This window comes from Thalassophryne amazonica, unplaced genomic scaffold, assembly GCF_902500255.1.
Source record: "Thalassophryne amazonica unplaced genomic scaffold, fThaAma1.1, whole genome shotgun sequence".
NCBI lineage: Eukaryota > Metazoa > Chordata > Actinopteri > Batrachoidiformes > Batrachoididae > Thalassophryne > Thalassophryne amazonica.
Window position 1 is genome coordinate 16077 of NW_022986297.1, and position 13574 is coordinate 29650.

At 42.7% G+C, this 13574-nt stretch overlaps 1 protein-coding gene across 1 annotated transcript in view; it reads left to right on the forward strand.

Moving 5' to 3' along the window:
- LOC117505999 (calcium-dependent secretion activator 2-like) overlaps positions 1-13574 on the forward strand; it is a gene marked incomplete at its 5' end in the record, with an annotated part of 155959 nt that overhangs the window by 11817 nt on the left and 130568 nt on the right. Inside the window, one exon of the mRNA XM_034165543.1 lies at positions 6763-6899. Within this exon, the coding sequence (XP_034021434.1) occupies positions 6763-6899 (137 nt within the window). The remainder of the gene's footprint in view (positions 1-6762; positions 6900-13574) is intronic.

A 13574-nucleotide genomic window follows, 5' to 3' on the forward strand; every position in this document is an offset into this window, starting at 1 on the left:
AACAGAAATGTTTCCTGAACTCAAACTGGTGGGTTTTTATGTTTGTTTGTTTTAATCACAAATTCAATATGTAAATGAAAAAAAAGTCTGCTGGATCTGGACCTGTCCTAATATTTGAGTCCTTCGTGATTCCAGAATGAACTGATGAAGGGTCCTGAAGGAAGAATGAAACCTTTTCAAGGAAATGAACAAATCTATTTGACCTGATTCAGCCTACATGAGTTTCATAGTCTGTGTTGTGACACCTGGGGAATGTATCAAGTAGAGGATCGCCGTTGGGGGGGGGGGTTCCCCAATGGGGACCTTGTGTGCCTTGTGCCTGCTGCAGTTCAATGAAGGTCCAACAGGAACCCTGACCATGAGACAGCTAAAGGAGCTGTGGTGAAGCTTTAGTGAAGTTTAGGGCTAGCGGTCGGCGATCACCTTAGTATTTCTTCTGTTTTTCTTGTTGATTAATGCTGACAAATTATACAGTATTTCTTGTCTTTCTGATGCCTGATTATGTTTTTTCTTTAAGGTGCAGCTCCATCCAGAGATGGGAGTTGTAGTTGTGTTGGCGATGCTCCTGTCCTGCGCGCCAACAGCAATTCTTGTATATTCGTCCATGAATTGTTCTATGAATTATTTCTGTAATTTATGTCTGTATCATGGCCCAAGCAGGAGGTCACTCCTTTGAGTCTGGTCTGCTTGAGGTTTCTTCCTCAGAGGGAGTTTTTCCTTACCACTGTTGCTCTGTGGGTTGGTAAGGTTAGACCTTACTTGTGTGAAGCGCCTTGAAGCAACTCTGTTGTGATTTGGTGTTATATAAATGAAAATAAACTGAAATTGAAAATTGAAAAATTGTGAAACAAGAAGTCCTCAACAGCAGATCAGGTGGAGGAGGTGATGAAGGCTGCAGCAGGTCCTCAGACAGTGATTGTCCGGGATTTCCCAGCCATCGGACCAGACTAAGGATCTATTGAGGATTGTGTTTGTTGGCGTGCGGCGACATTCCCACCTTAAACAAACCCACACACAGGCGTCTCTAGATTGACCCTGGACGTAGATTGTCTCTGCTACGCTACACGCCCACAAGTCTTTGAGTGATCAACAAAGAGTGATGGATGGGATTGTGAGTCTAAAGTCCTTCGCTCAGACTCAGCAGTGAAGCGGCAGAACACTGTGCGTCAAGACTGGGCCGGTTCAGTCATCTCCGTGTCCACGATCCTGTCCGAGAATCAACAAAGTTGCCATCTTCCTCACCACCGAACGATTAGATGGGCAGACGTCAGAGCTACACAGGCCTGTTGGTGCCTGCGCTGATCTCCAGATGCACATGAGTCTGTGTGTCCCCCTCCAGAAAAGACCAGGACCTATTTATGGCTGGATGGACCGAGACACTCCAGATGAAGTGACACAGACAGGTAGCCCGACCAGGAGTCAAACCCAGGTCTACACTTGGGAGATCCGGCTCCTGGTCCCACAGGACTACCTGCTCTGTGTAGGTGTGCAGATAAAACGTTCTATCTGCTTGAGCATTCTTCAGTAAAATTGAAAGCACACAATCAAATATTGATTAGGGCGTGTTTATGTATTTACCACTGTGGTCACTCAGTTTGCTCCTTTACTGTTCTAGACACTTTAATGTAACTTTTATTGTGATTTGTCAGTGTAAAAATAAAACAAAGTGGCTGTAAGGTTCGGTGGCGGTGTTGTCGTTGGTGAGGTGCTCGTTAGTAGTTAATGTTGACTGTCATGGAGGCTGGTGGCTGTTAGAAGCAGTTGTGGTGTTTTCTGAGTGTTCAACCACACTGACAGTTTCTGGTCTCGTGTTGCCGAAGTGACACATTGGCTGCTTTTTTTTTTTTTAACAAATAAGGGTGGGTGGTCAGTATCTGTTGGAGGTTCCAGTGGTCTCCTGTGGCTGAGTCACAGTTCTTCCTTGGATTTCCTACGTTGACCTCCTCTCTGTGCCTCTTGAGTTTGAGAATAAATGTCAGGGTGAGGACATGAGGGTGAGTTTGAGGATGTGAGGGTGAATTTGAGAAAGTGAGGGTGAGTGTGCAGGATAGTATGAGTGTGAGGGTGAGGATGTGAGGTTTTGTGTGAGGATGAGGATGTGAGTGTGAGGATGAGGACATGAGGGTGAGTTTGAGGATGTGAGGGTTAGTGTGAGGTTTGTGTGAGGATGAGGATGTGAGGGTGAGTTTGAGGATGTGAGGGTTAGTTTGAGGTTTTGTGTAAGGAGGATGTGAGTGTGAGGATGAGGACGTGAGGGTGAGTTTGAGGATGTGAGGGTTAGTGTGAGGTTTGTGTGAGGATGAGGATGTGAGGGTGAGTTTGAGGATGTGAGGGTTAGTTTGAGGTTTTGTGTAAGGAGGATGTGAGTGTGAGGATGAGGACGTGAGGGTGAGTTTGAGGATGTGAGGGTGACTGTGCGGGATAGTGTGAGGATGAGCATGTGAGGATGAGTGTGAGGGTGAGTATGAGGATGTGAGGGTTAGTGTGAGGTTTCGTGTGAGGATGAGGATGTAAGGGTGAATTTGAGAAAGTGAGGGTGACTGTGCGGGATAGTATGAGGATGAGCATGTGAGAATGAGTGTGAGGGTGAGGATGTGAATGATTTCTTGTGAGGGTGAGTATGAGGATGTGAGGGTTAGTGTGAAGTTTTGTGTGAGGATGTGAGGGTTAGTGTGAGGTTTCGTGTGAAAATGAGGATGTGAGGGTGAATTTGAGAAATTGAGGGTGAATGTGCGGGATAGTGTGAGAATGAGGATGTGAGTTCGTGTCAGGATGAGGATGTGAGGGTTAGTGTGAGGTTTTGTGTGAGGATGAGGATGTGAGGGTGAGTTTGAAGATGTGAGGGTTAGTGTGAGGATTTGTGTGAGGATGAGGATGTGAGGGTGAGTTTGAGGATGTGAGGGTGAGTGTCTGGGATAGTGTGAGGATGAGGATGTGAGTTCGGGTCAGGTTGAGGATGTGAGGGTTAGTATGAGGTTTTGTGTGAGGATGAGGATGTGAGGGTGAGTTTGAAGATGTGAGGGTTAGTGTAAGATTTCATGTCAGGATGAGGATGTGAGGGTGAATTTGAGAAATTGAGGGTGAGTGTCTGGGATAGTGTGAGGATGAGGATGTGAGTTCGGGTCAGGTTGAGGATGTGAGGGTTAGTATGAGGTTTTGTGTGAGGATGAGGATGTGAGGGTGAGTTTGAAGATGTGAGGGTTAGTGTGAGGATTTGTGTGAGGATGAGGATGTGAGGGTGAGTTTGAGGATGTGAGGGTTAGTGTGAGGATTTGTGTGAGGATGAGGATGTGACGGTGAGTTTGAGGATGTGAGGGTTAGTGTGAGGTTTTGTGTGAGGATGAGGATGTAAGGGTGAATTTGAGAAAGTGAGGGTGCGTGTGCAGGATAGTGTGAGGATGAGCATGTGAGGATGAGTGTGAGGGTGAGGATGTGAGTGAGTTCGTGTGAGGGTGAGTATGAGGATGTGAGGGTTAGTGTGAGGATGAGGATGTGAGGGTGAGCATGAGGATGTGAGGGTTAGTGTGAGGTTTTGTGTGAGGATGAGGATGTGAGGGTGAGTTTGAGGATGTGAGGGTTTAGTGTGAGGTTTTGTGTGAGGTTGAGGATGTGAGGGTGAGTTTGAGGATGTGAGGTTTTGTGTGAAGACGATCTGAGTGTGAGGATGAGGAAGTGAGGGTGAGTTTGAGGATGTGAGGGTTAGTGTGAGGTTTCGTGTGAGGTTTTGTGTGAGGATGAGGATGTGAGGGTGAGTTTGAGGATGTGAGGGTTAGTGTGAGGTTTCGTGTGAGGTTTTGTGTGAGGATGAGGATGTGAGTGTGAATTTGAGAAAGTGAGGGTGAGTGCGGGACAGTGTGAGGATGAGCATGTGAGGATGAGCATGTGAGGGTTAGTGTAAGATTTCGTGTCAGGATCAATCAATCAATCAATCAGTTTTATTTATATAGCGCCAAATCACAACAAACAGTTGCCCCAAGGCGCTTTATATTGTAAGGCAAGGCCATACAATAATTACGTAAAACCCCAACGGTCAAAACGACCCCCTGTGAGCAAGCACTTGGCGACAGTGGGAAGTAAAAACTCCCTTTTAACAGGAAGAAACCTCCAGCAGAACCAGGCTCAGGGAGGGGCAGTCTTCTGCTGGGACTGGTTGGGGCTGAGGGAGAGAACCAGGAAAAAGACATGCTGTGGAGGGGAGCAGAGATCAATCACTAATGATTAAATGCAGAGTGGTGCATACAGAGCAAAAAGAGAAAGAAACAGTGCATCATGGGAACCCCCCAGCAGTCTAAGTCTATAGCAGCATAACTAAGGGATGGTTCAGGGTCACCTGATCCAGCCCTAACTATAAGCTTTAACAAAAAGGAAAGTTTTAAGCCTAATCTTAAAAGTAGAGAGGGTGTCTGTCTCCCTGATCTGAATTGGGAGCTGGTTCCACAGGAGAGGAGCCTGAAAGCTGAAGGCTCTGCCTCCCATTCTACTCTTACAAACCCTAGGAACTACAAGTAAGCCTGCAGTCTGAGAGCGAAGCGCTCTATTGGGGTGATATGGTACTATGAGGTCCCTAAGATAAGATGGGACCTGATTATTCAAAACCTTATAAGTAAGAAGAAGAATTTTAAATTCTATTCTAGAATTAACAGGAAGCCAATGAAGAGAGGCCAATATGGGTGAGATATGCTCTCTCCTTCTAGTCCCTGTCAGTACTCTAGCTGCAGCATTTTGAATTAACTGAAGGCTTTTCAGGGAACTTTTAGGACAACCTGATAATAATGAATTACAATAGTCCAGCCTAGAGGAAATAAATGCATGAATTAGTTTTTCAGCATCACTCTGAGACAAGACCTTTCTAATTTTAGAGATATTGCGTAAATGCAAAAAAGCAGTCTTACATATTTGTTTAATATGCGCATTGAATGACATATCCTGATCAAAAATGACTCCAAGATTTCTCACAGTATTACTAGAGGTCAGGGTAATGCCATCCAGAGTAAGGATCTGGTTAGACACCATGTTTCTAAGATTTGTGGGGCCAAGTACAATAACTTCAGTTTTATCTGAGTTTAAAAGCAGGAAATTAGAGGTCATCCATGTCTTTATGTCTGTAAGACAATCCTGCAGTTTAGCTAATTGGTGTGTGTCCTCTGGCTTCATGGATAGATAAAGCTGGGTATCATCTGCGTAACAATGAAAATTTAAGCAATGCCGTCTAATAATACTGCCTAAGGGAAGCATGTATAAAGTGAATAAAATTGGTCCTAGCACAGAACCTTGTGGAACTCCATAATTAACCTTAGTCTGTGAAGAATATTCTCCATTTACATGAACAAATTGTAATCTATTAGATAAATATGATTCAAACCACCGCAGTGCAGTGCCTTTAATACCTATGGCATGCTCTAATCTCTGTAATAAAATTTTATGGTCAACAGTATCAAAAGCAGCACTGAGGTCTAACAGAACAAGCACAGAGATGAGTCCACTGTCCGAGGCCATAAGAAGATCATTTGTAACCTTCACTAATGCTGTTTCTGTACTATGATGAATTCTAAAACCTGACTGAAACTCTTCAAATAGACCATTCCTCTGCAGATGATCAGTTAGCTGTTTTACAACTACCCTTTCAAGAATTTTTGAGAGAAAAGGAAGGTTGGAGATTGGCCTATAATTAGCTAAGATAGGTAATGGTTTAATTACTGCCACCTTAAAAGCCTGTGGTACATAGCCAACTAATAAAGATAGATTGATCATATTTAAGATCGAAGCATTAAATAATGGTAGGACTTCCTTGAGCAGCCTGGTAGGAATGGGGTCTAATAAACATGTTGATGGTTTGGATGAAGTAACTAATGAAAATAACTCAGACAGAACAATCGGAGAGAAAGAGTCTAACCAAATACCGGCATCACTGAAAGCAGCCAAAGATAACGATACGTCTTTGGGATGGTTATGCGTAATTTTTTCTCTAATAGTTAAAATTTTGTTAGCAAAGAAAGTCATGAAGTCATTACTAGTTAAAGGATGAGGATGTGAGGGTGAATTTGAGAAATTGAGGGTGAGTGTGTGGGATAGTGTGAGGATGAGGATGTGAGTTTGGGTCAGGATGAGGATGTCAGGGTTAGTATGAGGTTTTGTGTGAGGATGAGGATGTGAGGGTGAGTTTGAGGATGTGAGGGTTAGTGTGAGGATGAGGATGTGAGGGTGAGTTTGAGGATGTGAGTGTTAGTGTGAGGTTTTGTGTCAGGATGAGGATGTGAGGGTGAATTTGAGAAATTGAGGGTGAGTGTGCGGGATAATGTGAGGATGAGTGTGAGGGTGAGGATGTGAGTGAGTTAGTGTGAGGTTTCGTGTGAGGATGAGGATGTAAGGGTGAATTTGAGAAAGTGAGGGTGAGTGTGCGGGATAGTGTGAGGATGAGCATGTGAGGAGTGTGAGGTGAGGATGTGAGTGAGTTCGTGTGAGGGTGAGTATGAGGATGTGAGGGTTAGTGTGAGATTTTGTGTCAGGATGAGGATGTGATGGTGGATTTGAGAAATTGAGGGTGAAGATGTGCTGAAGTCGTTTCTGTTGTTGAAGACATCTCTCTGTCAGTACCTGTAAATAAAAGTTGACATTCTTATCTTTTAACGTTGCTCCAGTACTTTGGGGTTCCGTGTGTATCGATGGCTGAACTGAAGATTCCTTCCCAAGATGATGAAGTGGATTTTCAGCTGTGGCTCGGTGGCGGTTTCTGTTTCTGAAAGTGTTTTTGGTTTGTTTCAGGTCTGGATCCGTCTCAGCGGCAGGGCGTGGAGGAGCTGATTTCCACCCCGCCGTGTCGCTTTGACCACGCCTCCCTCTTCACCATATTACAGAGACTGACTCTGCAGCACAGAATGAACGACTCCTTCTCCTGCCTGGTAAGTCAGCCAGAAGGCCACGCCCCCAAAGGGTTTACAGTGGCTTCCAAAAGTATTCAGCCATTCAGTATTCAGTATTTCACACATTTGAATTTGTTTGTGTCATTTCAAATACAAAAAGTAAATCAGGCTTCTCAATATAAAAATTTTAAAGACTAGACTCAAACTGAAAGTAAATCTTTACAAGTTGATATAAATTAAGTAAAAATATAAAATCCAGATAATGGGTTACATAAATAATCAGCCCACTTTGGTGTAATACCTGTAAATAATCAATTTAATTGCCAATTTTCTTCAGACAAGTCAGGGGATGGATACATGAACATTTCCAAGTCACTGAATATGTCTTGGACTTTATTTACATCAATTATGAAGAAATACAAACAGTTTGACACTCTGTGGTAAATCTGTGTGGAGTAGACGGTTCTCAAAACCTGAGTGACTGTGCAAGAAGGAGAAGAGTGAGGAAAGCCACCAAGACATCCAGGACCAAAACATTAAATCTCAGCATGCATCTCAGATGTACCTTCTGGCAAATTGTAGCTGAACATTCAGGTCTTCTTTTTTAATAAAGCCCTCCTCTGTACCACGTCATCGTTTGGTGCTCGGAGAGCTTCACGATCTTTGTGGATTTTAGGGCAACATTTTATGAGGTTCAACGTAGCGTTCAGGGTAAAGTCTCAATTTCCACGACACATTCACACAGTTTGGCGTTTTCCTGTCATCAATCTCATGCCGGAATCAATTAAATCCTGATGTAACTCAAACTTCGTATCAGGAAGTGGATGTGCTCCACGTCAGCACCGACATTTGGATTTAAGTCTGGTTAAAAAAAAGTCCACTAGTTTGAAGAAGTTTTGCTGACAGACCTGGAAACAAAGACCCGGCCTGGGCACAGTTCGGCTGAAGCCTTTGAGGAGCCGGCGCGGAGCCGTGTGCTCATACCCGGTTTTGTGTGGTTCCTCTTTGAAAGCAGTGGGAGGAGAAGATGTTCACCAAAGTAACATCTGTGCTTTTTGTCGTTTGTCTACCTGCCTCACCAGGACTTCTTCCAGCTCTGCAATTAGACGCATCTATTCAGCGGGCCTGGGGCCCCTCGGGCCCCTCTTCCTTCAGGCTTTTGTAAAGGCTCTTGGGCTTTGTGTTCCAACCTGAGACCCTTTTTAGCAAACACTCGTTGTGGGGGACATCTGTTGAGAAGTGTCTTTTATTCGTGTCATACACGGGGTCATAACCCATCAACAGCAACAGCCAATAGGCACAAACGGGTTTTGTGTCCAGGGCCCAGATTTCTGCTGACGAGATGGACGCGGGTCTGCTGATGGTAAATTCTGTACCACCTCACTGCCTGTTAAGACCGGAACAAAAAGAACTGGGACAGGTTTAAGAAATAAAACCATCAAATGATGTAATGCATTTTTACGGTGTAACAAAGCCTCAGAACGCGTTAGAAATGGATTTTGTGAAAGGAGGACTTGATGTTTAAAGAACCGTCATTGCAGGAGACATTCGTCCACTCATACGGACAAATACAGTCATCAGTCTGTGACTTCTTCCACCAAAATAAACGAGTGACACGATGCACGTCTGCCATCGACGTCGGCTAACAGCTAATAAGTAAAAAAGGTGGAAATAATTGTGTTGTCTATTTGTCAAATGTTTAAAAGTAGAAACTTGCACTCCATCCTGTGAGCTTTTTGAAGGTCTCCAAAGAGATGCCATTAAAGACGTTTGAAAAGTTGAGCAACCCAACAGCAGCGCCCCCCCTGTGGTTACACCCTGAGAAGCAGCTGAACACTGACGTCAGCGGTATTCAGCTTCGTTACTAACTGAAAGTTTGTCCAAACGGTACAGAACATCTGTTTGTTTGTCGCAGCACCTTTGTGAGTGTTTTTCTTGTTGAATGATCCGACGTCAGGCCTAGCGTTTAACCGGGAGACGTCATCGTTTTGACCTGCTCCCGTTCGTCATCCTTTACCGTGTATCTGATGGTGCTTTCACACAGTGACGATTAGGCCGTTTCGCCATCGGAGAGTGAAAAGGTGATTAAGGATTCCACGGGAGTTAAGTCAACGTCAGTCGGACAACACTGATGTTGAGCTATTGCTACGTCACCTCTGCTGGTGCTCCATTACTGCCCCAGTTTTGTCCGCCGTGACTCCATCGTTGCCCACTGATGTTGACTTGACTCCTGTGGAGTCTGATGGACCTCAGCGCTGGTTGATGTTAATCAACACATCATAGTGTGAATGGTTCCTAGTGGAATCTCTTTGGACATGCAACGTTTATAAAAGTTTGGTTCAGTGTGTCGCTTCATTTTTCTGAACAGAACTGAAAATGGATATAGTGTTTCTCTTAAAGTCCTCACAGCTGAGATCATGATCTCTAAATTTTGTTTTTTGTTTATTTTATAAAGACATTATGTCTGGGTTCTCCAGAGTGAATTACGATGTCCCTCAGGGCTCAGTTGTAGGTCCACTGTTCTCTCTCGTCTTAGCACTGACCTGTCAGCTGACCTGGATTTGTGGATTAGTCACCTCAGTTATGCTGATGAAATGCAGATACGATTTGCATCTCTTATTGCTATAATGTGTCTTGTGTTGCTAAATTGCAGGATTGTTGGTGAAATGCCGGATGTTTTGTCTGTTGAATTCAGAGAAGACTGAGAAGATTATTTTACACCATCTCTGGGTGATTTTAGGATTCAGCACTGAAAGGGTTAAAAATCAACATGTGACCTTTGACCTGATTTGACTTTCACACTCAGTTTGACTAGAAATTATTATTTTTTTAATTCACATAACATTGCTATGATCAGATTCTGTCTGATGCTGAAACTCAGACTTGTGTCTTTGTGTTTTCTAGAATTAATTCCTGCAGCGTGTTGTTTTGTGACTCACCTCAAAATACTGTCACGAGTCTTTAAAACATTCAGAGTTCAGCTATGAGCCTACTGAGCGGATCTTAACACAGCCATTTGTCTCCTTTACCAACGTCCTGCTCATGTGAAGAGGATTTTAAAGTTGGGACTGTTGACGCTGGTTGAACCTTACGTGCCACCGCGAGTCCTTTGTTCTTAGGGTGCCGGATCATTGTGCATCATCAGTGGGTATAGCTTCAGTGTTGGAAAATATTCTGCATGCTAGACTTAAATATCGCCTTTTGAAGCTTCTTGTATGAAAGCACTTCATAAATAAACTTAACTTAATAATAATGATAACTTATTAACTTAAAGCCTGGCATTAGCACTTAACACTAAGTGCATTTCAAAAATCTTTAACATTAGCAGAGCCCTGTTAAGTTTGCTAACAATAAGGAAGTCATAATGCCTTTCAGAGTAAAACTCTGTACTGTGCAGCTGCTTTGACTTTTAAATGCTTTTATTGTGAAGCAGTTTGCACTTTCTTTCATGTTACTGCCATGAAACACTGTGTGATGACTTGTGTTGTGATTTGGCACAATATTAATAAACTGAATTGGTTCCCAACTTTGATCTGGCAGCTCCCCACGTTGACACAATGGCGGAAAACAACTGAATAGATAAAGTTGACATTTTGAGCAAATGTGACCCTGAAAAATTCTTAAAGCCACTCGAAAAGAGTAAAAAATGTTTTTTCTTTCTTTCTTGTTTTTGAGGCATGTTAACATTGTGACTCCAGCAGAGAGCGTTGGCATCAAAGTTACTCACTGTGATTGTTGGGGCTTAATCATCAAGTTGGTCCCACAAAGGTTTTGGTTTTGCACACTTGTGACATCAAATTAAAAACAAAAAAAAAAATTATGGTTTCATCTAAAAACGTTGAAAATGTCACATTTAAAACAAATATCTGTGTACTTTTTTCAAACCCTTCATGATGGACTCAAGCGAACTTTAAGGTTTACATAGAAAGTTCATTTTTGAGATCAAACGGCATTTTTGTGTTTGAGAAAATGAAGCTAAAAGCTGAAGGTGGCGCAGAATAAATGATTTTAAATTTGTTGATGTTGGTTTTCGGAGTCTAAACGGCCGCTTTGGTCTTTTTAATTGGCACAAGGAGGCTGAGAAAAGCTTGAAGCAGATTCTGAGGTTACAGTTGAGTTTTTTTCCTTTGGGGTGTCAGTCTCGGTGGAAGGCGGTAAGTTGTTCTGCCCTGACTGATGGAGCTAACGAGGCAGTCGGCTCGTTAGGCGCTAATTGAGCGTTCAGAGCCAAGACTGGAGTTCGCCATCTGCTTGTCACAGAGGAACATCTTGTCGCTTCATGCCAGTCGACATGGCGCTCTCTCACCTCCTTCCTCTGGTGTGATATTAATAGTTGGAGAGAAAGAAAGTGAAGAGGGTGACAACCAAACTGACAGCGGCGCTAAACGGCCTGCAGCCGCCAAATCAGCCCGTCAGGCCCGACATCACGCAGGCCGCGAGACATCAGACTCAAAAGGTGTCTCAAAGTCCACCTGTTTGCCAATGGTATAATTAGTTACTTAACTTACTTTAAAAAAAGACAACTTTGTCAACTTTAATGTTTACATTTTCACAATAAAACATCAGAGACAAAAAGGACAAAGCAAAGGGAACAAGGAATAAACAAAGGTGACAAATTAACAAAGACAAGAAATGAAAGTAACGGAAAATGAGAAGATAAAAGAGTGGAAGAACTAAAGCAAACAAAAGATGCAAAAATGAGAGACTAGACACAGACAGAAACAAGAGGAGATGATGGAGTGGAAGAAAGACTTCGATTGGACGAAGGCTGGAGAGAAAGAACAAAATAAGACAGAAAGAAAAAAACAAAAGTGAACCCAAAAAATTAGGGAAAAATAGAAAAGTTGAAAGAATCTCTTTAGTGCATCAAAGAAAATTCTGCAAAAACCACATTTTTGGTTTATTTTGCTCATTTGACAAATAAACCTGATATTTATCTTTTTCAGATACATTTGTGTTTTTACAGTCCTGCAATTTTGAGTTCCAGTTAACATTATAGATAAATTTATGATGTATTTTTGAAAGACAAAGTGGTTTAAAATTTTACTTAAAATATTTCAAAATAAAACTTGCAACTGAATAGAAATTGCAAGAAGATAAATTCAATGATTTGTCAATTGTAAACATTTGCTCAATGTGATGTCAGCTGGCGCGGGAAGTTGGTGCCTGATGATCAAAGGCTTCTTTGTCCTGGAAACACTGAACCGGTCAGAGACCAGAGGATACGTGGCGGCACGTAAGGCTCAACAATTTCAACAAGACGATGAGGAGAACATTAACTTGGCATCTCACACATAAACAAGGGAACCTTAAAATCCGCCGTGATGTGGACAGGATGTCAGTGCTGATATTATATGAGCTTTTCCACCATGTGCTGGATCACCTGAAGACTTGTAGCACTACCAAGTGGCAAAGCAGGAAATCAAACATTACAGTCGTCAATTCTTGAAGAAACAAAAGCCTGAATTGGAGTCTGAGCATCAGCTATAGACAGAGCTGGTCTGATCGATGAAGGTCACCTCTCTAACGTGGACTCAGAAGACTAAGACTGAACAGAAGAAGGGCTTTTTTTTAAATCCCGACTCCAGAGGTTTTCTGAGCTGCTCTGGCATGAAGAAAGTTCCAGGGTACCTTAGAAGACTCTGTGCTGGACGATTATGTGTCCCATGTAGCCTGAGGACCCATGAGGATCCCTCATGAGGGTCTGGATGGAATTAGGAAAATGGATGGTTGGATGGATTATGGAGTGGTTGGATATGAACATCTGATGGCTTTGATCAGAATGAACAGAAGAGTAAATTTGTTTTTGATCAAAAGTTTTATTAAAAACTATAATACCAACTCAAAAGAGAGGTCAAATTTCTTAGATGGTCTGCACACAACCATGATTCTATACCATCACTTCATGATACCAGATACAGGCAGTGGGTCGAAAAGGTCTTACTTCCATGTGTAAGATTATTAAAAATTGGGAATTAGAGACTTTTGTGTAGGAGGTCATCACGTCTGTGTATATCTGCAGCTACGTGACTACTTTAATAAAAAGATAAAGGGTTCTGGCATGACGGAGTTTTACCACTTCAGTGAGTGCAGTTTCTGTAGATTTATGAGTTCAAAGAGCTTGACAGACATATAAGATACAGGGTTTTGCAGAAAATACTTTATCAACAATTTCTGAAAAGAAAGTAAGTTCGAGACTCTAATGATCCGACAATCCAGGACTGAATCGAAGCTTCCTAAAGGAAGAACTGAATGGTTTGACTTCTCAAAAGAAGGCTGAAGCTGTGCGGTGGTTTCCATCAGTTTCAAGATTTTTGATGAGCGGTGATATGGAGGTCAGCCGGAGAGCTCACAACCTCAGCAGAAAGATGAACGACCACGTTTATGCTGATGATGCCATACTAATATCACCACACGGCTACAGAAACTAGTCTCTGTTAGACCAAGTCACTACAAAGTTCCAGCTCAAGGTTCACACCAGGAAAACTAAACAAATGGAGAACAATAAGCTTTGAACATAATGATCATGATGAGGACCCAGACTGTTGAAAGTTCAAGTACTTGAATTGAACTGGGTGTTGAACTGGGAGCCTACTGCACTGGAAACAAGTGCAGTTAACTACTTAGCCACCACCCTTGCATTTATTAGCTCTGGTCAATCAGTGTAATTTGAAAACTTTCATAAAAGCTTATGTAGCTTTACCTTAGCTTAGC